The 23189-nt window shown below is 47.8% G+C and overlaps 1 protein-coding gene across 1 annotated transcript in view; it reads left to right on the top strand.

The window, feature by feature from the left end:
* Positions 1-23189, top strand: part of SLC38A12 (solute carrier family 38 member 12) — a 45745-nt gene extending 22556 nt beyond the window's left edge. Inside the window, exons 9-10 of the mRNA XM_075720016.1 lie at positions 6126-6219; positions 19466-23189. Of these exons, the coding sequence (XP_075576131.1) occupies positions 6126-6219; positions 19466-20226 (855 nt within the window). The 3' untranslated portion in view covers positions 20227-23189. The remainder of the gene's footprint in view (positions 1-6125; positions 6220-19465) is intronic.

The raw sequence follows: 23189 nt of genomic DNA, 5'->3' as shown, positions 1-23189 counted from the left end.
AAAGGGGGCACCATGTTGCACTTGAGACCCTTTTCTCTGAAGCCCTGACATGAGCAACTGGAGCCCACCACTGGGTAGCATAGCAGTTGCCATAACTTGAAGTGGGTGCAGAGGAGCTACCAGAGGCTGCAGGTGGGCGTTGGTGTAGCTGCAAGTAGCTCTGAAATGTTACAAAGCTCTGCTTTCTTTATCTAGGAGTCCCAAATGGGAGTGGGGAAAGCACCTTACCTTTAATATTTCCCTCCAAAGTCAGCCCTAAAAATTCCCTGAGGATGTGAATAGGAACACTGATTCATAAGAAACTATTCTACTAAAGATAAGTCTGGTTCAAGCTTCCAACCAGGGATAAAAACTCTGACCTGTGTTAGTGCTGGTAAATCAAGTTTTCGTTTTGAGTTTTTTCTCCTAGATGTCTCTTTAGACACACTCTAGAGGAGAGTACCTGAGGTGGGAACAGATCAGCCAGTCCCTGGCTCTTCTAACGTCTTGTTTGATCTCCATACTTGCACAGTCTGGTTTTGTTATATTGTTTTGTCTGTCCCTTCTAGTGCTCATCTGGGTTGTGAAATAACTCTGAGCTCAGGGACGTCTTGCAGAAGCGGAACGGGTGTCAGAATTGCCACTCCTGACAGCATGTATGAAATGCCTGCTTTTCCCTACTGTGCTCAAGGAGACTTTCCTTGTGTCTGAGCACCGAATCAAACAAAGCTTCCTCTGGGAAGTGCTCATTCAAGAGAGCTTACATCTTCCTGTCATTATCTTGCTTTGCAGTGGGAATGCTGTGTACCCATAGTCCTGTATAAAGCGCTCAACTCTCGGCTTTCCAGCCAAGGTGACAAAGTCTACCAAGGAGAGTGATCCATTTTATTCTGTCAGCTTGCTCCCCATTAGAGTAGGGTTATTCGCTGTACTCTGTCTTTGGGGAAGAGGTACTGTTGCTCAACAGCTGTGAAAACGAAACATCAATATCGGTAGAGTTGGTACCATCCTGAAATGAAGTTTGTGTGAGATGTTGGCGCTTCTTCTGTCAAGGGGAAGCAAGACCCTCCAGGGAAGGATTTGGTTTGGGGTGAGTTCTGGTTCTGAATGAGGGTGAGGAAGGCGAGGAGGAGGAGAAGAAAAGGAAGGGAAAGGGTCGTTGGGACCTCAGCCCAAAGGGAGATATTTAAGGAGAGAGGACTGCAACATCTCTTTACCATCTTCATATTAAAACTGAGGGATCCTTGGCCTGATATCTGAGACTTATTAACTTTGCCCTGTGCCACACAAATGCATTTATCCAAAAACTCTCAAACTCCTTTTTTTCTTTTTTTTTTTTTTTTTTTCTCTGCTTCTGGAGTATTTGCTACACTTAACAAGGTTAATCTTCATGGTGTCACTTTGCTCAGGTAAATACCCTGCTTCTACTCAACCATCTGAAAGTTTCCAGGCTCTGAATCAACAAGAAACAATAGCTACTGTTTTTAATTCACTACTCAGCAAGCACCAAAGACAGATGCAATTCTTACAGATGAATTTGTGGAGCATGAAAACAAGCAAGTTCTGATGACAGTTATGAATTAAGCTGGTTTTCAGATGGTCCTCTTGCAAATGTATGCAGGCACTAGCCATAATGCTGTAACTGCTGCATCTAATACATGAATCAGCTACGTTTGGGATGCTAATTGTGCTTCCTGAGCCGTATTGGCTTTTTCTGTAGAACCCGCATGCTGGGAAGCAGATGAAAGCTATTGAACTGTACTGGTTCAGAGTGATATATGGACCCTTCAGGTCAATAAAGAACCTGTTTAGTCAATACAGCCCTCTGACTGGCTTAAAGCATGTTTGTATGGTCTGAAGGACTCTTGGTATTAGCTGGCCATCACGTAGTGGTTGAGAGCTCTCTTGGTGGTCCTCTTGGCTGAAACTAAGCTGATAAAACCAGCCAGATGTCCTATTAACGCTTGATCTTACTTTTGCTTTTTTAAGATAAGCCAATAAACAAGGTTATGTAACCAAGTTTTAACATAAGAGCTTTAATAAAATATACTTTTAGAAATATATAAATACATATATAAAATATATTCCAGGCACTGGTAAGCCCCAGCTAGTTTCCCCTGTGGCAAGAAGACTTGAGTTGATATACTTGCTTTTCACCTCGAAATACTAAGAGCTGACAGGTGCAGAGGGTCGGAACGTGGTGTCAGCTGAGTAGCTGGCTAAGAGAAGCTCGCAAGCCTTGGTGCTGATACTGTTGTGGCTTGGCTTGGTGGGAGGAATGGATTTGAAGACCCTTTCAGGGGCTGAGCAAGCTGGTGCGCTGCTCACCGCTCCTACTGGCCTGCAAGGCAGAGTGTGATTCAGGGTGACAAGCTGCTGTTCTTTCCTTTACACTCGCTAGCTTTTACTGACATTTCCAGTCAGAATATTAGAAGCAAGAAAAACACTGTGTTTTCGGTCACTAAAGTGCTGGATCTTCATGCTGTTTTTCAGTATGAGAAAGGAACGTAAAGAATTTTGCATCTCTAGCATTTATTTGCTGTTTGTGGGTTCCACGTACCCTCTGCAGCGAGCTGGTGACTTGTCTAGCCTTTCCTGTTTAATGGAGGAGCTTGGAGAGAAATTAGGGAACCACTCGTAACAGCCAGTCTGTGCAAAAACACAGTAAAGGTTTCTCTCTGCTGTTTATATTCACAGGACGGCATTTGATAGATCGGATGCTCCTTCTCAGCCAAAGGGAGGATTTCCTTACCTTGCTTAAGTTTAACAATGAATCAGCCATGTATGCCTGCTCATTTCTAATACAAAACCAGTTCACTAGTAGAAAAATCGTTAGTCAAAGTAGACTATGCTCAAAGTACACTATGCTCATTCTACCTTGGGTTAATTTGCTGAAGGTTAGGAAGAGAATGATAAACTCCTAGAAATCATCTCAGCTAGCTCAAGAGGTGAAATGGAAAACTCGGAAGAGCTTTTTGATGTGCCGGAGCTTTGCATACTTGATTTCTGGCAGGTCTGACTGATGCAGTTTTTCTGTGTAGGTTTTGGATTGTTTGAATAGTATGTCTAATGAAGCACTTTGTAAATTATATCCCTCTGGGAGAGACTTGAGCTTGAAGAACATCAGGTGGAAAGTTTGGGTGTATGTCTGAGGTACTTATTTGGGCTTACTTTTTCCTTAGGGAGAAGTTATGAAACTAATTAACTTAATGGGTCGGAAGAGCATTTAGGTGTCTGGCACAGTGAGGTAGAGAAAGTAGACATTCTCCTTCTAAGCATCATGGTCTCTTCTCATCCTTTTGGGTATGTGTTTTTAAATAGGCTTCCTGGCCTTGGGACTCTTCTGAGGGTCGATGACGAGATTAGCTCTAATCTAGGGACTGAGTCCTTGTCTCTAATGTCCTTGGTGAGGAACTGATCCCTCTTTCCTGACCTGTGCTGAATCCTGTGGAGCTGTACGCAATTTCACTTTGAAGTGATGTTAATCTGGCTGTTTGATGTCCTCTTCTGCCCTGCCTTTCTCCTCTCAAGCAGTCCAGTGTGCGCTGTGGCTTGCCTTCCTAAAAGTGGTTTGCACAAATCTCTGCAAAGAACGGCAACCTCATCTCATTCCAGGCCTTAGCATCGTTTGTATTGATCTGTGGATATCCATCTTGGTTCACTAATGGGCGTCAAGTGGAAAAGGTAATACATTTCCATTGCATTTGAATTCAGCTCTCACTTGGTTCCTTTGGACCAGCTCCAGGATCTTGTTAAGAACAGAAGACACTGATCATCTTGAAGGATGGGAGGGGAATCCAACCACTCAGGCATGACTTGTATCTCTTCCCCATGAGTTGAGCAGTAAAGCCCATCCAGGAGGGGGAGAGCTGAAAGAGTCGCTCAATGAATTTAGTTATTTAAGATGCCTTGAACACTGCAGAATAACTGCAGAAAGTGGAGTGTAACATCCAGAGCAATTCCTTATGCTTCATTAGCAGTTGTTGGGGAGCACATAGGAGGCTCAGGTTCTTCCAGCACCTAATGATGCTTTTGATGCTTTTCAGCAACTGAGCCCCGAATCCACCTTAACACAGCTCTTTCCTCAATGCTTAAGACACATCTAGGTTTCAGACCCAGCTGCTTCGGCGCTCAGCAATCTTGTGTCAATCCTTGCCATGGTTTGAGGTGCTGTTTTGCCAGTTGGTTCTGTTGCATTCTAATTTGCAGAAGACACCTGTTCCTTAATTACCACCATTCTTTGGCTCTTTTTGTTTCAGCTCCTCCTGATGCATGAGTTACTAACATAATTTGAAGGGAGGCTGTGTTGAGCAGTGTGTGTGTTGGGAGAGGAGGTTAAAAGATAATAGTCACAAACTTGAGAATAATTTCCAGCAAGAGAGTTGGTGTCCACTTGGTTCGCTCTGGGTCCTTGACCTACATCTCTCTTTAGACTAAAGTTTATTTAGTTCTTTGGGGTTTGTGCACTATCCTAGGATGGAGTGGCAGTCTGTAGAGGGCAGGAGAGGGTGGAAGGAGAGTGGAGTTAAGCTCGAAAAGGAACAAGAGGGAGGAGATTAAAAAAGCCTTGTAACTGGCTGGTTTGCTTCTGTGTTAAAAATGAAGGTGTTTTCACTATTAAGGCTGGTTTAGCTCTTAAGTCTTGCCAGTTATGCCTGTCTTGTATTCTGTGTGATTTCAGCATTTCCTTCAAGGATCCTCAGTTGCTTCACAAATCTGAATTCTGTGCATGCTTTCTGGTCCCCCTCCCCCCTCTTGTTTTTTTCAAGCAGAAAAAACAAGACAGTGTAAATGATGGCCTCAGGTCAGAATACCTCTTGACTGAGCGACGTGTGAAACCAAGGGTTCTCTCCTCTGGTCCCCTTCTGGGTTTACTTTGGTCGTCTGAGAATACTTGTGATGCGAGGCATTTCCAATTTGCCTTGCAGATATTCTGAAACCATCTCAAAAAAGGTTTCTTGGTGTTGTACTAGTCTTAAAATAGCTTGGATTAATTTCTGTCACTGACTCTGTTGGGGTCGACAGAGACCTTGAGGCTCTGCAGCCTGCCCTTTTGAGTCCCAGTTCTTCCCTTCTGGTGACACCTTTTTTTGGAACTGCTTTAAGAAGTCATGGAAAAGAGCAATGTGTAAATATTAATGTTGAGTATTTGTCTTTAAAAATCCCTTTGGGATGCTCAACAAATCTGTACCGTGTATGCTGTGGCTTTCTAGATGCTGCTTGCTTACAGCTTTTGGACCTGTTAATATATCGCTAGCCTGTGCCATTCTGTGGATCATGGGCAGGGCTGTCTTCTGTAACACCCATTTTTGTCTCCCTGTCACAAGCAGCTCTCAGTTCATGTTCAGACCTCGGTCAAGGTTTGTTGCCTTCCTGCAGTAAAGCCTTTCCTTTCCTTTGTCTGGACTAGGTAGGGCTCTGAGTGTCACTCAGTGTGTCTCAATATACAACTAAGAGGGCAGTGAAGAAAGATCTCTCCTCATTGACAGTGTCTTTAATTTCCACACTGAATGAAGTTCATTCTTATGAGTATCTCTCTGATTCCTTTCTCCCCCCCCCCCCCCCCCCCCCCCCCCCCCGCACAGGTTTTCAGCTTCCGAGTCAACAGCTTAACTGTTACACTATAAGCTTCCCACTGTAAAGCAAGCAACTTAAAGCATGGGAAAAAAAAATGTTCCAGGCAGACATGGCTCCATCGCTGTTCAGCCTGGGACACCCCCGAAGCTACCCCATCAACGTTAATGTGAGCAGACTGGTCATGGCTATTACTATCTAGTCCTAAATTGAGCATGTACCCAGACAAAGAGGCCACAGTTTAATATTTAATGTTCCATAAGGCTGCACTGAGAGCTTTTCTGAAATGTGTCAGTAAAGGCATGCTGTAGCAGTGATAGCAAGCGGCTGAGAGCCAGGAGGATCCTGTGCTCTACTTCTGCCCAAGGCGTGTTCTCTGATACCAAGCAGCTTGCTTGACCCCCTGTGTCTCAGCCAACCTAGCTGTAAAATTAAGCAACAAAGAAAGCTCCATAACAAACAGACATGTCTGGAAGTGAACTTTCAAGGCAAGCTTTGCTTTACTGATAAATTTGCTGTACTAGCAGAATTTCTGTTTTTTAACATAATGTGTGTTTTTGTTGTCTTTCCAGGCAGCATTCACTCTCCTCCTGGGTCCTTTTACCTTCTTCAATGTGCAGAAGACCAAGTATCTTCAAATCATGACGTCCCTCATGAGATGGATAGGTGAGTCTTGGCAGAGTCTTGGCCACCTCTTTACCATAGATGGAACCCGAGTCACGCTACTGATGCTCCTTTTTTTTTCCCCTTGTTTTTTCTTTTTTCTCTTTTGCAAGATATTCTTGTTCGGAAGCAAGTGCTCGTCAAAACAATCTCTTTGAGTAGGATTGTCCAGGCCTGATAAATCTTTGTGGAAAGGGATTTTTGTTCTAGGATGAAATTTCTGATTACAACAAAACAAATTGTTCTCAATCAGACATGAGCTGGTAGATGAAGTTTTAATCTGTTTTTTGTGAGAGGCAGAAGGGATTTGGAACAGTCTCCTGTGTGTGGGCTAACTGTGATACCCACCAGTTGCTGTTCAGCAGTAAGTTTCTCATTCTCTCAGCATGTGTACAACAGACTTTTGAACAATCTTTGTTTTGATCTGAGAAAAAAAGGCACTTCTGTCAGATTTTCTGCCCTTAGTTTTATCATCTGTTTGCATTTTTTTTTTTTTTCCTGGGCCTTGCTTTAGCATAGGATGTGCTGCATTGGAAATCCCCAAATGAGTGTTTGTTGTCCTTGGGAAGCCCTGCTCTTGTGAGTCTCTCCAAAATCTTACTGCCAAGAACTTCTGGGAAGACAGATAATTACCTTAAGGGAAATAAGACATCACTACTTCCTTTTTTTTTTTGCATTTTTTCATGCAAAGAGGCAGCTGCCTTGCACCTGGCTTGTATGTGTGTATGTGTATATGCCCTTAAAGGCTGAGAGGTGTGTGTGTGTTATGGAGGCTTATGTTGAGGTTTGTCTTGTTTTGTGTAACCTAGACAGAGTAACTGATATTCAGGGCTAACGGAGAGGGTGTTACAGCACCAGCAGCATTTCTGCAGGTTAACAGACTCCTGGTTCATGGGTCCAGACCATTCAAGCACAGAATTAGCTCTGTTTATACCTATCATTGACCTGGAATAGGAAGAAAAGCTGATTCTCAGACTATTTCCCACTGCACACACACACTTGACCTGACTTTAGTTGGCTATTGCCCCTTTTCTGTTGGTCCAAAGGCCTGTCATCCTGTTTGGAAGTGGCTGGCAGTCACTGCAGAGGAATAGAGATCCTCTGTTCCAGAAGACATCTGAGATGGGGTTAAGCAGTCATCACCCAGGAAAATGAGGTTGGATTTTAAGCCCTCAAGTCTCAGATGCCGAACGGCTTGAGTTAACGAATCCTGACCTCAGATGGTGTGAAAATCCTGAATGTCTGTTTTTGTCTAAGCACATGAAAGGTTTGAAAGCTCCCATGTTCTTCAGAGAAAGAGGTTATCTCATTAAGGGGTATTAAAGGAAGTTGTGGGGTTTTTTAGTGTGGTGGGTTTTGGGTTTTTTTTTTTTTTTTTTTTTTTAAAAAGAGTAATCTCTGCTCAGCTCGCTGGCCTGTTTCCAATCACCCTGCCTACTCTTTCCTGGTAAAGACATCAGTCAGACCTCATTCTGTCTCTGTGACAACCTGATGCCTGCCTCATCTGCCATTGGTTTCCCTTTAGCCGACTCCTTCCAGCATGAGGATTGCTAAACCTTGGTGTAAAGGCAGAACTGCTTCTCTTTTTTTCATCACTTGATGGAGATGGACAAAGGCAGTGTTTGGAGAAGTGTAGGGGAAACTCATGCTTTAGCCTGATTGATTCCTGCGTCAGCACGCTGGGGAACAGCTGCCCCAGATAATGATATTTAATGACCCTGACAGCACCTCAGTGGCTACTTAGAGCAACGGGTTCCGTATGTGTACAATGAGGGATAGATTTATTAGGAAAGACAATTTATCAAACAGCCATGTGATGCAGGGAACAGAGAAAAGCTCTTGCTGCAGATTCTGGGATAAGGATGGATCCTGTACTGTTTAGATTTATCAAGCTGCCTTCTCCCATGTCCTCACATCCCTGCTGTCCCCTCCTCCAAAAGCAGGGCTGTGAGTTAAACATGGGTTGGTCTTTTGTTGGTGCTTAGAGAGCTCAGATCCTAAAGAATGGTCTTGGCTAGTGTTTTGTGGTCTCCTGAACTTGTCTTGCCTGAATGCCAATGGCCAGATGTGGGTTCCTGTCCTGCTATAATCTGTGACTTTTCTTCATCTTCCTTCAGTTTGTTTTAGCCATGTGGTGCTGAAGGTGGTTCCCCTTCTGCCAACCACTCTTAGCATCAGAGCTGAACACTGGAGCTGCCAGCCTAGCTGTTTGTCTTGCTGGGTAAAAACTTCCCACAGGGACAGTGGCTTATTCAGCTTACCTGTGCCCGCTCACCTGGTGTGGATGGGAAGCTGACCCATGCTTTGCATCGTGATGTGAAAAAAATCAAGCCTATCTGAGCTGGGAGACTTTGCAATGCACGTACTGCAGGACCCACTGTATACCCTTTTCCCCAGCCTGCTGAAAAGGCCCTGGATTTTGGAGCAGCAGTGGCTGATGTAAGGCTGCACTGCCCCAGGTGTATTGGCAATTCAGATGACAGTGGCTGAGAGGCTGGTTCTTGGCAGCAGGGAGAGCTAGCTGTGTGTGAAGGTCATTTCTGCTGGTGTTTGTAACAGTGTCAGCCTTGCCTTTGAAAGTTGCTTTCCCTCTTTCTCCTGATCTAAGTGATAATCAAGTGTCACTAGCCTCTTTCCAGAGCCTCATGTTCATCGCAAGCAGCACATCAACTAACAAAGCCTACAGCGGTCTCTCTCCATACCTCATGGACAAGAAAAATTTCATTCTGTCAAGGAAAAATGCAGTCTTAAACACTGGGACCTGAACTGGAAATTAAAAATGGGCCAGTTCAATGAACATGGAGATGTGGCAGGGTTCAGCCCTTCATCTGGCTGTGTTTTTCCTCTCAGGGTAAGGGACTAGCTAGGACAGGCACCTCTGAAGTCTCTAGAAGGAGAAAGTTGAAGGAGGAGCTTGCAAGCCCAAGTGTCGTACGGCTAGAGAGCCCATACAGATGGGCTCTTGTTGTCTGGGCCTGCTGAACATAGAGAGCTCATCTGGAAACAAGGCTGGCGTGGTGAGGTGTTCCCCTGTCAGGGCTGATAGGAGTGCAGAGGGTGGATCTGTGTCTGCAGGTCGACCGGGGCGGATGGTGGAGAGAGGGCTACCAGAGCCATCGAGCTGTTGGCAGTCTTCTGAAGAGTAACAGCTTACATACTTGGCTGCAAAACTGATTGCCACCTCACGTGGGTGAGTGCCAATGGTTAAATTCAGTGCAGCAGTCTGTGCTTGAACTGCTGGCCTTATCTGTGCTTAGAGATCTCTGTTCTCATGGAGCTGGCAGTGTGTAAGGGTTTGCCTACACAAGCTCTCCTCCCTTTTGCAACTGTGAAAGCTCCTCAGGCTGCTTTGTCAGCCCTCTCCTACTCATGCCCAAACTGCCTTGGGAGACTGAGCACAGGTACCCTGAGGGGTGTGACAGGGAGCCTGTCGTCTGTGCTTCCCTAGAGAAGGGGCTAGTTGGGAAAAATCACTTGTTCTAAATCCTGGTAATGGTGCTTAAGGTTAAGCCTTGATTTGAGTTAGGGATAAAACCTTGTTGGCTCGCCCAGCTCTTGAGAAAGGGTACTAGGAGCAGAGGCAGGGCCCAGACTGGTTGACCAGGTAAGTAAGAATCATCCCCTTGGTGTAGAGAGGGTTCCCTTCCCAAACTGTAACTCCTTCCTTCCTTTCAGCTCCCTTCCACCTCAGCCTTGCAAGTGTGGAGCTGTTATTAGCCCAAGTCCTTTACCAGTTTTGGAGCCTGCTTCCAGGTCTCTTACAAGGTTCTTGGAACAGGGCGTCTCCTGCAGAAGACTAAACCAACTAAGCCATCAATAAATTAGAGCTGTTGGTATTTTCAGTTCTGCTGTTTGTCCAGGCTCTTTTTTCCTGGAGGGCTTAAATCTGTGGTGGTGACAGATTGCTCCCTAAAGAGACTTGGAAATCTAGCTGGTTTTTTTCCCCCCTCCTTTTTTCAGTCCTGATCAGTGGGTGGTGTTAGGGGTGAGCTGCTGGAGGGCACGGCACAGCAAAAGGGACTGAGCCAGGTAAGTCTGATGCACCTCTCAAAGCAGAGGGGACACAGCTCATGGGGGCACAGGCCTACCTCTATTATTGGATAATATTGGATAATAACTGTCTAGCAGCGTCATGGGAAAGGATATGGATTAGGAAAGATAACAAAAGGACAGGGCTTGTTGAAGCTCAGCAGCAAACACTGGGCTATTGTGTATTAAGCAGCTAACCTGATTAATTGCAGTCTGTTACAGCCTGAGATGCCCAGCTCTATAGGTGAGGACTGTTGGCTTTAAAGACATTGGTAGCATGATTATCACTGCCGTTATTGAAGAGTCTCTGGCAAATGTTCCCAGACAGCTCCCACGTGGGACATTTGCTCTATGTGCTGCTCTTGATGCTGTATTGTAGTTATTAGAAAGTATTGTATTTTAATAAAGACACATTTTATAGAGGAATAAACTTCTAGGTTTGGTTGCTCCAGGTGCAGTTCTCTCTCCCTGTAGCAGTCAGATCATACCACATTCATTCAAGTAACTGCAGCCCTTGAGACAGATCACTCCCAACCCTGCCCAAACTATGATCTCACAACTATATGCCCAGAAATAAAATCTCTCCCCTAGCTCTTTCCCCTGGCCAGTAAGATGGAGGGGAAGAAGGACAAGAATAGCCAGGAAATGTGTGTTAAGCTTTTTTTTTTTTCCTCCCACCCTCCCTTCTGTCCTGTCCCCTTCCAGGGTACTTGGTAGAAGGTTTCTAGGCAAGAAACTAGGAAAGGGCTCTCCAAAGCACGCTGGTGAGGCTGACTTTTCTTATCTGTTCATTTCTCTGATACTTCTGCATCTTCCACCAGAATCCCACTCTTTACAGGACTCCTCAGCACTTCTTTGCAGCTGGTCTCAGACCATCTACACTTTGAGCAGGTTTCAGCTGCTGTAGTGACTGTTGCTGCCATCCTTAGCAGGCTTAACCAGCCATGCTGGAGCTGATTGAGTGCAGAAACCCGGAGTCACTCTGCTACATCCTTTCAGCTGCAGAGACTGAGAATTATAGCAGAGGCTGATATAGGAGGGGGTGACAATTATCTGAAGTCCCGTGTTTCCAGTCTCCTGCAGAGAGATTAGTCTGCCAGTGTCCACAGTCCTCAAGGTGGCCTCTTTTCTGCACCGAAAATGGAGCTTTCTGCAAACAGCTTAAGGAGGGACCAGTTCAGTCTCTGCCCCTTTCCTTTCACAGAGCAGGGCATATGGGAATGGCAGGGAAGAGGGAATCAGACTGTAAATTAGGACACTGTTGCATGTTCATTCTGACAAGCTTCTTCAACAAAGTTACTTCATGTACTTGCATCCCTTTCAGAGCAGAGAAAGCTGTTGCCAGAGCCCAGGGTAAATAATTCACTAAGAGAAGTGAATATATTTATGAAGAGTTAGTTAAAAGGCTGTGCTTCTGTCATGCCTACTTTCAGAGCTGTCGGCTGAGGAGCTCATTTCAGTGCTGTTTGTGGGGGGCAGTGGGGTGAAGCAGTGCCTGTGTGAGTGAAAGAGCCTTGTTAGCTTCAGATGCAGATGGAGACTGACATGCGGTGCTGGACGGGATCACTGAGATCCCGCCTGAGGAGCTGATGTTCCTGAAAAGAGCGCTTTATCCAGGTAGCAGGAGACAAACTGATGGATCTGAGAGCTGGAGGAGGGGTGCTGAAAAATGTAAGGACACATTCAGCCCTGCAAAAACGGTCTGGATGATGGTGCCCGCACAGGCTTTCAGAGTGAGTGTGTGGCATGCAAAGCTGCTCTCTGTTCAGAATGTGTGTTGTTGGAACAAAATGATAAAAACTTTGCTGGGTAGGGCCCAAAGCAGGATGGGGAAGGTGTGGCTAAGGCTCCAGGGCATCTGGATTTCATGGCATATGGGTGCTCTGCACCCACTGCTTTCCAAAGCATGCACAGCCCTAGCTCAGGCTCATGGTGACACCAAAGTGTGTGTTATTCCCTTCTCACAGAAGAGTAAATTCTCACATGGAGAGAGAAGTGACTGTTAAAGCTAATAGACCAAGTCTACAGCAGAGCTCAGAGCTGAGTCCCAGTTGCAGAGGCTTTATGGTGCTTCTGCCAAAGGTGACCAGAGGAGAAAGGACAATAAACTGTGTGGGTAATTTTCCACCATAAGCAAACAAGCCTCGCTGGCTGCTCTTTCCTTCCCATATGTTGAGATAAAGCATCCGTGATAAATACCAGAGTGCAGAGCCGTTTTTCTCCCTATGAACTGTTACTGGTGTGCAGATGTCTGTGGAGACCAGCTGATGTGGGCTGAGAGGGGGCAGCTCCACCAGTTTCACAGCAGAAATTGTTACCTCAGTAGGGCAGGCTGCTTGTAAATCTTGGTTATCGCATAGCAAACCCTGCCCCAGATGATGCCAGGGAAATGATGCCTTTACAGCAGAGAAGCCCTGCTGAACCACTTCTGACAACCAAAAAGTCCTGATGGTACTTTTTAATACAGTTTCCCTTTGTGAACAAAACGGGCTGTGCCTGGCCTGAGGCCAGGGCAGCAGTAGTGTCTGAGGAGGTTGCAGCAGGAGGCAGCCAAACCTGGCAGAGTGGTTGAGATGGCAGGGGGAACAGAGGTGCCTGAGAGGCTTTTTCTTGCCTTCCTGGTAAGCTGCATCACACTTCTGTGATCTTCATGTGCCCAACATGTGGCTATGCTTCTCCTGCTGTATGAGCAACCGTCCCCTGCCATGTAGACTCTGCCTTAGGCTTTGGGGCAGGGAGGGTAACACTGTCCCTGCAAGTCCCTGCTCTCTGTTAGAGGAAAGGAGCCACACTGATGTCCCACAACTTTTGTTCATACCTTTCTTCTGGGAAGTAATTTCCCTCCTCTTCTTCTGACATCTCTCTCCAGAGAATTACTGTCTTCTATGAACATATCCATCTTGCTTCCCCACAGTCTCTGCACTCATAAATCCTTCATCTTCCTGGAGATGGTGTTTTAGGCTCTGTCATTGTCAAATCTGATCCTTAACTACTCTAGCTCCCACATGTGATGGAACAAACCTGGTTTTCATGTTACCTCTTTACTGTCGCTTCATATAGAAACCTCCTCTGAAGGTTGGAGAAATTTATCAGTTGCTGCTCTGGAGTTTACAGAGGGCTGGAGGTCATGAACAAGTGATAGGATACAGCTTCTGTGGGAGAAAATGGGTAAATGAGTTTTAAATTTAAGAATCAATGTCTTAATTTCAGATACTTTGTTCTGCCAGCATGGTGAACTCCAGCAGTGCTTTAATACTTCAAATGCTACAGCATCCATAATGCCTGGCAGTTCCAGAGTTGCAGTGGGCTCTTAAACTTGCCCAAAACACTGATGGAAGGCAGCTGGCTCTGAGGAGGGGCACCAGCATCCCAGAAAGGCATCAGTAGTGAAGCAGACAACACAAGTGTTGGCCAGGGATGCAGAAGGTAGGACTGTCTGGACATGATGCTGTGTTGTTCAGTATGTACAGAGCATGTGCTCTTGCTTTTATTCCCTCTCTCCTGAAAGAGCTGCCTAATGTTAAACTGAGTAAGATCTGCTCCTCTGTTTGAGTGGTCTGCTGTATTTTGGCTTGATGGAGGATCAGGATCAAGGTTAAGGTGGGGAGAGATCTTCCTCCTTCCAAAGAGAATGGGCTCAGGAAGCTCATGAAAACGTCCTCCTCTTGGAATCCATCATGCCACCTAATGTATGAAAAGGGAAGCGAGTGGCATGCGTCATGAAAGGGTGATTCATTGTCATTATTTCCTGGCATATTGATTCTCCGCTTCGACAAGAAAGCTCTGTCACACCGTCAGCCGGCAGTGACAGATAGCCCTGCCGCAAACATGTCACAGCGCAACGCGGCACCTGCTTAAACAAATGGCTGTGGGTGGGGGTAGGGGAGCAGCCAGGCGCGGGCCACTCCGCGGTAGCGGGGTGGTGTGGCTGCACACCGCTGCCTCTCTGGATCCTTGGAAGGAATGGCAGGCGGGTACGGTGATCTTCTTGCTAGGCTTTCCTTGTGGAAGAAGGAATGAGAGTAAGGACAGAGTTGGAGAAGATGTGACTCGAGCTGTGGTGAATGGGTGTGCAAGATTGTTCTTCCCCTGTCTCTACCTTTCTGACTTTTAACATACAGGTGGTTGTCATGTAACCTTTGTTCTGGTTTTATGGTTTGGGGTTTTTTTCCCCAGTAACTCTCTTACTCATCCCTGGTTTGTGGCTGTCTGCCCCCATGCTTTCTAGAGCCAGTAAAGCCATCCTTGTTTTAACTGGGACCAGTGCTTTGAAGGTCAAAGTTCATTGTTGAACTTGGGAGGCAACATCTGTCTCTGGCCCTCCTTCCTGGGATCACAGAGAGGTTATCCAATGCCATGGTTCTGCAAACCCTCACTTCTGGGCTTGCTTCCCCCTTGCCAAGCCACCTCTTTCTGAATTACATGACAGAGCATCTCTCTTCTCCCTGTTTCCCAGTGTAGCTGTGCTGGTTTTGGCTGGGGTAATTTTCTTCATAGTAGCTAGTATGGGGCTATGTTTTGGATTTGTGTTGGAAACAGTGTTGATAGCACAGGGATGTTTTAGTTACTGCTGAGCAGCGCTTACAGAGTCAAGGCCTCTTCTGCTCCTCACCCCACCCCACCAGCGAGCAGGCTGGGGGGCACGAGATGCTGGGAGGGGACACAGCCGGGACAGCTGACCCCAACTGACCCAAGGGATATCCCACACCGTATGGCATCATGCTCAGCATATAGAGCTGGGGAAAGAAGAAGGAAGGCGGGGGGGAAGTTTGGAGTGATGGTGTTTGTCTTCCCAAGTAACCGTTATGTGTGATGGAGCCCTGCTTTCCTGGAGGTGGCTGAACAGCTGCCTGCCAATGGGAAGTAGTGAATGAATTCCTTGTTTTGCTTTGCTTGCTTGCATGGCTTTTGCTTTACCTATTAAACTGTCTTTATCTCTACCCACGAGTTTTCTCACTTTTACTCTTCTGATTCTCTCCCTCATCCTGCTGTGGGGGAGTGAGCAAGCAGGTCTGTGGTGCTTAGTTGCCAGCTGGGGTTAAACCGTGACAGTGGCTCAGTTCAGGATCTTCTCCATTATTTTCCACATGCCAACAGAGACACATATGTGGGGCACCAGGTGAAACATCTCAAAAGCATACTGTCTTGCCAGGAATGCAAGGGAGGGTTAAGCCAGAAACTCATTCTGAGTGTCAGTTCTTCTTCCAGGAACCTACCATGATGGGGAAAAACGTGTTTCAGCCTTGGACTTCTTTCCCCTCCTCCCTGCTCCCCGCAATAGTCTTTCTGCAGAGAGATGAAGCTTATGTACAAGACAGCATTTTTCATTTACAAAGGCGTTTGCTCTGACTCTGCAAAACAATCCTTAAACTTAGAATGGCTGAATTATCTTCACTGCTTCTCTGCAGCTCTGTTATGCTTCTATCAAAGCTCACAAAAATGTGTTTTTTAATATCCCCAGACTACCATATTTTCCTAAAGTGCTCTTATTTGGATGTATGCTCATCCATATTCATCTGTCTTCTACCTGCAAGAAACATAGCAGAGCTGCCCTATCTCTGAATCAACATCTCTTGCGTCGAGCAGGACAGGCAGCAGTAGCTGTCTGCGGTCTGCTTTGCCTGAGAAGAGCCAGTGTTTGCTCCTCAAAGAGTAAGATGAGGGGTCTGTAGGGGAGGCAGTTGGACAGTGGGGATGAGATTCATCACACCTTTTCCTTTCTGGCATACCCCCTCTTTATTTTTCCCCACAGCCTTGCTTACATCCTTCAGTAAAAAGGATGCTCAAACACCTAGAGGAGAGAAGTCGAGACAAGAAGTGTTCTCTGTGCCTTGTTGATGGCAAAGCCTCTCTGTGGTGCGTGCGTTTGGAATGGGCCTGACACTGCCTAAAAAATCAGGACAAGCAAACCCCTTTTTAAGCATTTGTATAAAACAAGGTTTAAAACAAAGTTTTCATGTAACCTACTAACAATCCATGGTAGCATCGCTGTCCACCTCACTTTGTGATTCTGGGTGCTGTTGGTCATGGTAGCTGAAGGTATTTAATTCCAGGAGCATGTTGCTTATATCCTCTGTCCTGTGTGTAGAGGAACAGATCGAGGCTTTTTTTTATAAACCCATGTCTGGCTTCGCCAGGGTCCTTGTGGTGAAGGAATGCGGGTGGACAGTTCACGTGGCAACTGTAGGTGACTTGAAACAGTGTAGGGTGACTCTGCCTTCAGCCTGCTGTCCCAGGTAGAGGAGGATGCGAGCAGGAGCTTTGTGTGTGCCTGAGGATCCTGAGCTGCCTCTTGTCTGCTCAAAGCTGCCTGTCAGTCTGTCATCTTCTTTTCACCTTGATTTATCATCCAACATAACTAGGTTTCAGAGTCTCATTTTTGGGCTTGCCTCCTCCCAGGGACAGGCAGATAAATCAGGCAGGCAAATGTTTTAAGCTCTCCAGTTCCAGGAGTGAGAAACTCTTCTGCTGCAGGGAGTGAGAGAACGCACAACCATTGGGGCAGGGCTGCTGCTGTCTTCTCTGGGGCTGGAATTGTGCAGGGGAGGCTTCCAGGTCACTCAGCACCACCCCTCTCGAGGATCATGCATCTGCAGAGCACCAGTGCTAGGGCAGGGGGAGCCTTCTTGGAAACAGTGCCAGTGCAGATCTTAGCACTGGATTATCACTCCTTGTAACTTTAACTTTTAATAGGTTTAATTTCTGAAAGAAGTGTTTAAGGAAAAACAAAGGTGTTATGAATTCTAGCCTCTTAAGCCATAGACTTCTATCCATCATTTAGGGAATCCACTGGAAACCTGATCCTTCAGTGCTCCCTGCCAGAAAAACACGTGTTGGGGCAGAGGAGAGCCTGTGGTCTCTGAGGATGGGGTGCAAGCCTGGGGGTTCCCCTGAACTGGTCCTGTCAGTACTGGTGCAGAAAGTGGGGTTTTGAGCCAATGGCAAGAGTGAGTTGGGGGATGGAAATAGTTCACTCTTTGCTCTGCTGAGCAGAGCAGGTAGAGATTTACTGTCTCGTGTGCAGGGGAAGAGGTGTGAGACTGCTGCAGTTTAGACCTACTCCGGGTACAGGAACTGCTCAGGATTGGGCTGCAGAGGCTGACCACCCTCTCCCAAGTGAGAGGGAAAGGAGTGGTCTCAGCGTATTTCCAGAGCTGCCCAGCCTGGTTTGTCTTGCTGCTCTGGGCACCTTCTCATCCTCCGTGTAGCCTGTGCAAGCCTGGGCAGTGCAGCTGATGTCACCTCACCTGAACACAGCTCTTGGGTTATCTTGCTCTAGCAGATATGGCTGGCAAGCACCTCCCCTCTGGGGAGCAATGGGGGGGCACAACAACCATACCCGTGTTCACAGTTCACAATTCACTTGCTGGCTTGAGTGAAGGCAAGGGGAATTGCACACCCCCAGAGCAATGAGCTGTTGCTTTCCGTAGCCCTCTGTGACTGCTTGTGGGGAAGTAAATAGAGTCCAGCACTCCCAAAGTAGCCTGGCCCTCGTGGTGCTGTGAAGGAATGGATCTGCTGTCATCAGTCCAGTGGTTGTGGACTGCTGTTAGATTTGCCCTGTCACTGGGAAACAGTTGGAAGCGAGAGGTTTCCTGAGGCAGTGTGAGATGAAATGCGGCGCGTGGCTTGGTAAGGGCTCAGCAAAAAGCTGGTGTTTGCTGCAGGAGGAAAAGGAGGATTGCTGAGAGAGGAGAAACTGGGTTTTGGAGAGTGCTGGGGGTGACGGGAGGCAATGTTCAGTTAAGAGTAATCTGGTCTCGCTGGGGACCGAAGAGGCAGCGTTCGCTAGCTGGTCTGTAACTACCACTTCTAGCCCTGTCCCTGGCATGGTTGCCTGTCTTCAGCCTCCCGCGTCAGCAGAGCAGTACTGGGCACAGAGCAAGCCAGCGTCCTTGTCACCCCACCACGAGCCTGCCCTGCTCACGTGCTGGTGGCCAGCCTCCTGTGGGCTTGGCCGCAGGGCTGTGTGCTGCTCTGTTTATTCCTCTGTATTTATATTTATGACATTCAAAGTTGTCTATAGTAGTAGTGTCAGCACTTTGTTATTTTTTTCATTACCTGGTAATTCACGGCTCTGCTCCGATGCCTCAAACCAGTGCAGGAGACAGCTCTGTGCAAGCAACAGTGGCCCATCCATTGCCAGCACCGGACTGTAAATCTTGCTGCTTGCTGCCCTGCCAGGCAGGGCTTTTTCCCTTGTTCCTTGTTAACTCCAGCAGCTGATGATCATCTTTCCTAGGCTGATGTGATTTCTGTGACACCAGAATTAGTTTTCTGGTGGTTTTATGTGCCATGCTAGGAATAACAGTCTAGCAGTAACTGCTTCTGGCTCAAATTTCCACCAGCAGAGTAAATAAGGACATTAGCCCAATCTCCTCAATTCATTTTTGTCCATAGCACGTTGTTTTTTGTGATAAGCTTTGTAAAATGTTGTTAGGCTTCTCCCTGACATAAGTGAAGGGTAGACGAGCAGACTTTGTGCCTAGAAGTGATGAATTTTAATAGCAGTCTTTCAGTGCTGCTTTAGTCCCTTCCAGACTGGTTTCTCCACCCTGGGATTAACTACAGCCAGCCTGTTCCTCCTGCCTGGGAAATGGCTGGCTAGTTCTTGCTCTATCGTGCTTGACAGATCACAGGGACAGAAAAGCTTGGTAGTAGCTGTTGCTCCTGTGCATCTGCCTGTGAACGTAGGTGAGGTCTTGGAAACATTATTCTAGTTGCAAACGTGTAGGAATATTACTGGGGTTGACTGCAGCCAGGTTTAATCTTTTCTTCCTTTAGCGGTCAAAGCTCAAACATCTCTTAAGCCATTTTTCAATGGTGATATTTAGCCAAGGTGTGTGGCAGAAGCATCCGTGGACTGAGACCCTTGAGGGCGATGGGCTCAGCCAGCCGTGTTGGTGTTACACTCCTGAAGCACCCAGAGCAACCATTTGTTATTGGGGGTGGCAGGGTGAGTCCCTGCAGGCAGGAGACTGGAGGGAGATGCCAGCCAAAGGCAGTCCTGAGCCCATTCTCTTATCTGCTGACTAGCACTGAAAGCAAGTCGTGATTAATTCCTGTGCACCTTGCCTTCGATGTACCACCTTTTCCAGAGATAAGGAGGCGCTCTGGTGGAGCAGCAGAGCGAGCTGGTGCCAAGACTGCCAGGGCCAGTGGGAGGTGGGTCATGGGGAGTGCAGACCTGGGCTTGACCTGAAACCTTCTCTCTCTCCAGCTTTCATCCTCATGATTATTCTGGCCCTCATCCGCATCAGCAGAGGCCAAGCTGAAGGTCACCCGTCCATGGCCCAGCTGTCAGGCATCCGCAATCTCTTTGGGGTGTGTGTCTACTCCTTCATGTGCCAGCACTCCCTGCCATCCCTCATCACACCCATCTCCAAGAAGAAGCATGTCAACAAGCTCGTGCTGCTCGATTACATCCTGATTCTGGCTTTCTACAGCCTCCTGTCCTTCACTGCCATTTACTGCTTCCGCAATGACACCCTCATGGACATGTACACGCTCAACTTCACCAACTGCGAGATCATCAACGTCGCCTTCATTCGTTACTTCCTGGGCCTCTTCCCTGTCTTCACCATCAGCACCAACTTCCCCATCATCGCAGTGACCCTACGCAACAACTGGAAGACCCTTTTCCACAGAGAAGGGGGGACCTACCCGTGGGTGGTGGATAGGATTGTCTTTCCTGCCATCACCCTGATTCCCCCAGTGCTGGTGGCTTTCTGCACCCACGATCTGGAGTCCTTGGTGGGGATCACGGGAGCCTATGCTGGGAACGGGATCCAGTATCTCATTCCGGCTTTCCTTGCGTACTGCAGTCGGAAGGACACTCAGCTGGTCTTTGGCAGCGGGACAGTTAACAAGCACCTCTCCCCTTTCCGGCATACTTTCTGGATTGTGTTTGTGCTCATATGGGGCTTTTCTTGCTTTGTGTTTGTGACTGCAAACATTGTCCTGAGTGAGTCAAAACTCTGATGTGGGGGTAGTGGCATGCTCCCTCCTGGGCTCCAGAGACTTCAGCATTTCAGCTTCCCCTCTGGGACTGTGGAGTGGGGGAGAGGCAGCATGAAGGGAAGTTTCCAGGCCATCGGCTTGGTGGCACAGGTTAGACCTGGACACAGACGTTCTTCACTCCATTTTGGGTGTGGATGGAGTGGACTCAGCCTTGTTACAATCCTGGTTCTCAGACCCACTCTACAAAGCCATGGGGCTGAGCCCTTGGCAGCCTGCACGATTAACCAGTGTCCAGCCATTTCTGCCTTCAGCTCTGTTGGAGCATCACTTTCTCCGTCCTACAGTGGCTCTCTGTGTGCTGCAGGTCTCGGCACACAGGAGAGCAGACAGCTTTGGCTGCTCACTACACTAATCGGCTGAATGTCCCTTCTCCCAAAGGCAGGGATGTGCTGTGCAGAATTCAGCAGGAGGTTGGGAGAACAGAGTCTCTTCTTTCTGTTGAGGCACCTTCAAACCAATCTCCTGTGCCAGCTGAAGGAAGAAATTAGGGTGGGAAGAGACCTAATTCAGAAGAAAATAATTTTGTGCTCTGTTACATTTTCTTTTTCTAGAGGCATTAACCTGTTTGTGCACCATGGATTGCCTGGGATCTGTGATCTTTTGCTTAGAGCTGGGTTTCTCCAGCCCAGGAGTTTACATTCACACTTCTCATCCTGTTCTCCTGTGCTGTGGCAGCCCCAGCCGGACAGAGCAATGCCCCTACGCAGGCAGGAATACAGCTCTTCGCCCCTGGAAAGGAAACCGCAACCTTGCTCCCCTCGGCTCCCGCAGGCAGCTCAAAGGCTTCAGCTGGCAGAGCCCTTCTCCCTTTCTCGCCTTTGCATGGGGCTGGTACAACCAGCCAGACCCTGACTCCAGTGGGCAGGATTCATGTGGGCTGGGGAGGTGATAATTACCCAGTCCTGACATGCGTGAGGCCTGCAAGAGCTCTAGCTGTGCACAATGATGTGTTTCCAGCTGCCTGTGCTGGGTAATTAGCCTTGAAACAAGGTGGGTGTTAACTCAAGGGAATGGGCTTGTGCCAGGAGGAAGCAGCAGTGCCCTGGCTCAGCCCTGCCTGCCTGCAGGAGCAGAGCTCCCAAATGCTGTGGGGGAGCAAAATCTGAAACCCTGCTGGAAATGGGCTTCAATCCCACCCCCTTCTCTTTCTGCACAGGGTTAAGGTGGGCTTTGGGCTGGTCTTGCTCAGCTTATCTGAGAATTGACCTGCCTGTTACCTTAGACAGCCAGTGCTCTAGGGGAGTTTCTGCTTTTGAGGCTGCTGGTGGTCACTACGCTACCACACAGTGGCAAACAGCACGGAGTCCTGTGCTCTTGAGGCCCTTGGGCAAAGGCTATATGGGTTTTCCGAACAAGAGGAAGAGCTTTAAAAGTTTTCACCTAAAATATTTTATTAAAGCAGGTTCAAAGCCAGGTGCATGTCACTTATGTTAGATCCTCTTGCCCTCTGCACTTGCTGCAATATTAAATGTCACCACTCACTAAAGCAAGCTTTGAACTGCAGCTCTTTTTAATCAAGCTCTGTTTTCAAGTAGGACTTTCTGGTTTCCATATGACCTGAAGTGCTCCTCCTGGGGGAATATGCAAGTACCTGGAGCTGTATAAAAACACTTAATGGCTTTTAAAGCAAAACCCTGCACCTCTCAAGCCTGAGCACTGCCACTGTGTCCTTGCCAAGCTGCTTGGAGAGGATCTGGGGGGACGGTTTGCCTCCACTCCAGCTTGATCCTAAATAGGCATGGGCAGCCCTCGCTAGTGAGTTTAAACATCCCCAAGTGCTCTGGGGAAGCTGATATGGCATTTTCAGTGCCAAATTAACAAGTTATTTTACAGGTAGCTGGTGCTGGTGTCTCATTTAGGAAGAGGGAGGTTGGAGGGCAAATTCATGGGGCAGCTGAGCTGGGAGCCAGCTGCGAGGCAGCTGGGAGCTGGGCAGAGCCAAAGGGAGGAATTTAATGCTGCTGAAATGAGCCTTTGGAAAGCTGGAGAGGCTGCGGGGGCTGTTCCTCTGCACAAGTGCACAGGTGTGGGTTTATGGAGGGGGCTGAGGCCTTTCCTACTGCACTGTCTGCCCCAAGCTGCCCGTTTGCAAGGCGGTTGGCTCAGCCTCTGTCCCTTCAAGTGCTCATTTCAACCTGTTACCTTCACATTTCATTGCCAGCCAGAGAACGGGGCTGTTCTGTTATTTCATCTCCTCTCATCTTCCCTTCCCCTCTTAGGGCTGCCCTTGGTCTCCCTCTCTTCCTGCCCTTGTTTCGTACAGGGTAGCCTCCCACCTGCCTTGCCTGGGCTGGCAGGAGGGAGGGAGCCCAGCCTGGCACACCCTCTCCTGCCATTGCTTAAAGATGTGCCTTCTCTTCCCCGGCCTGGGTGACCCCCTCTCCTCTGCACCGTGCGTGGCAGTGACCTTGAAGGGGCCTTACCTCCAAGAGCTGCTTGGATCCAGGTGTTGCAGTGGCACAGTGAGGGCTTGCATCCTGGCCCCAGCCTTTGCCATGGTACCTTACCAAGAAGGACTCTGGTCCCCAAGGAGCACGAGTGCTTTCTTAAACAAATAACCACAAATTCCCAGACACCCGCTGTCCTTGCACAGCAGCAAAACAAATCTCTCTAAGGAATCGGGGTGATTAACGGACAGAAGCTCCACGGCAGAGAAAACATTTTTCATATAAAACATGACAGAGCAATGCCTTAAAAATTACTGGAGAAAGCGGGAAGGGGATGGCTCAGTGGACCCAGCGCTGAGTGGGGGTACGCAGGGTGACCCCAGCTCAGCGCGGGGCAGGAGCTCCCTCCTCTCACCCATCACGGGTGAGTCTTATTTTTATTTGGCCGTTAGCAACACTAACAGTTCATTATTACAGGCTCTCATGTGATGCTTGTCCTGACTGTAATTAGTTTTCAAAAAAATGGGATTAAAAACA

This window comes from Pelecanus crispus, chromosome 12 (genome assembly GCF_030463565.1).
Source record: "Pelecanus crispus isolate bPelCri1 chromosome 12, bPelCri1.pri, whole genome shotgun sequence".
Classification (NCBI taxonomy): Eukaryota; Metazoa; Chordata; class Aves; order Pelecaniformes; family Pelecanidae; genus Pelecanus; species Pelecanus crispus.
The sequence above is the reverse complement of the archived record's forward strand: the minus strand, read 5'-3'. Positions and strand labels throughout refer to the sequence as shown.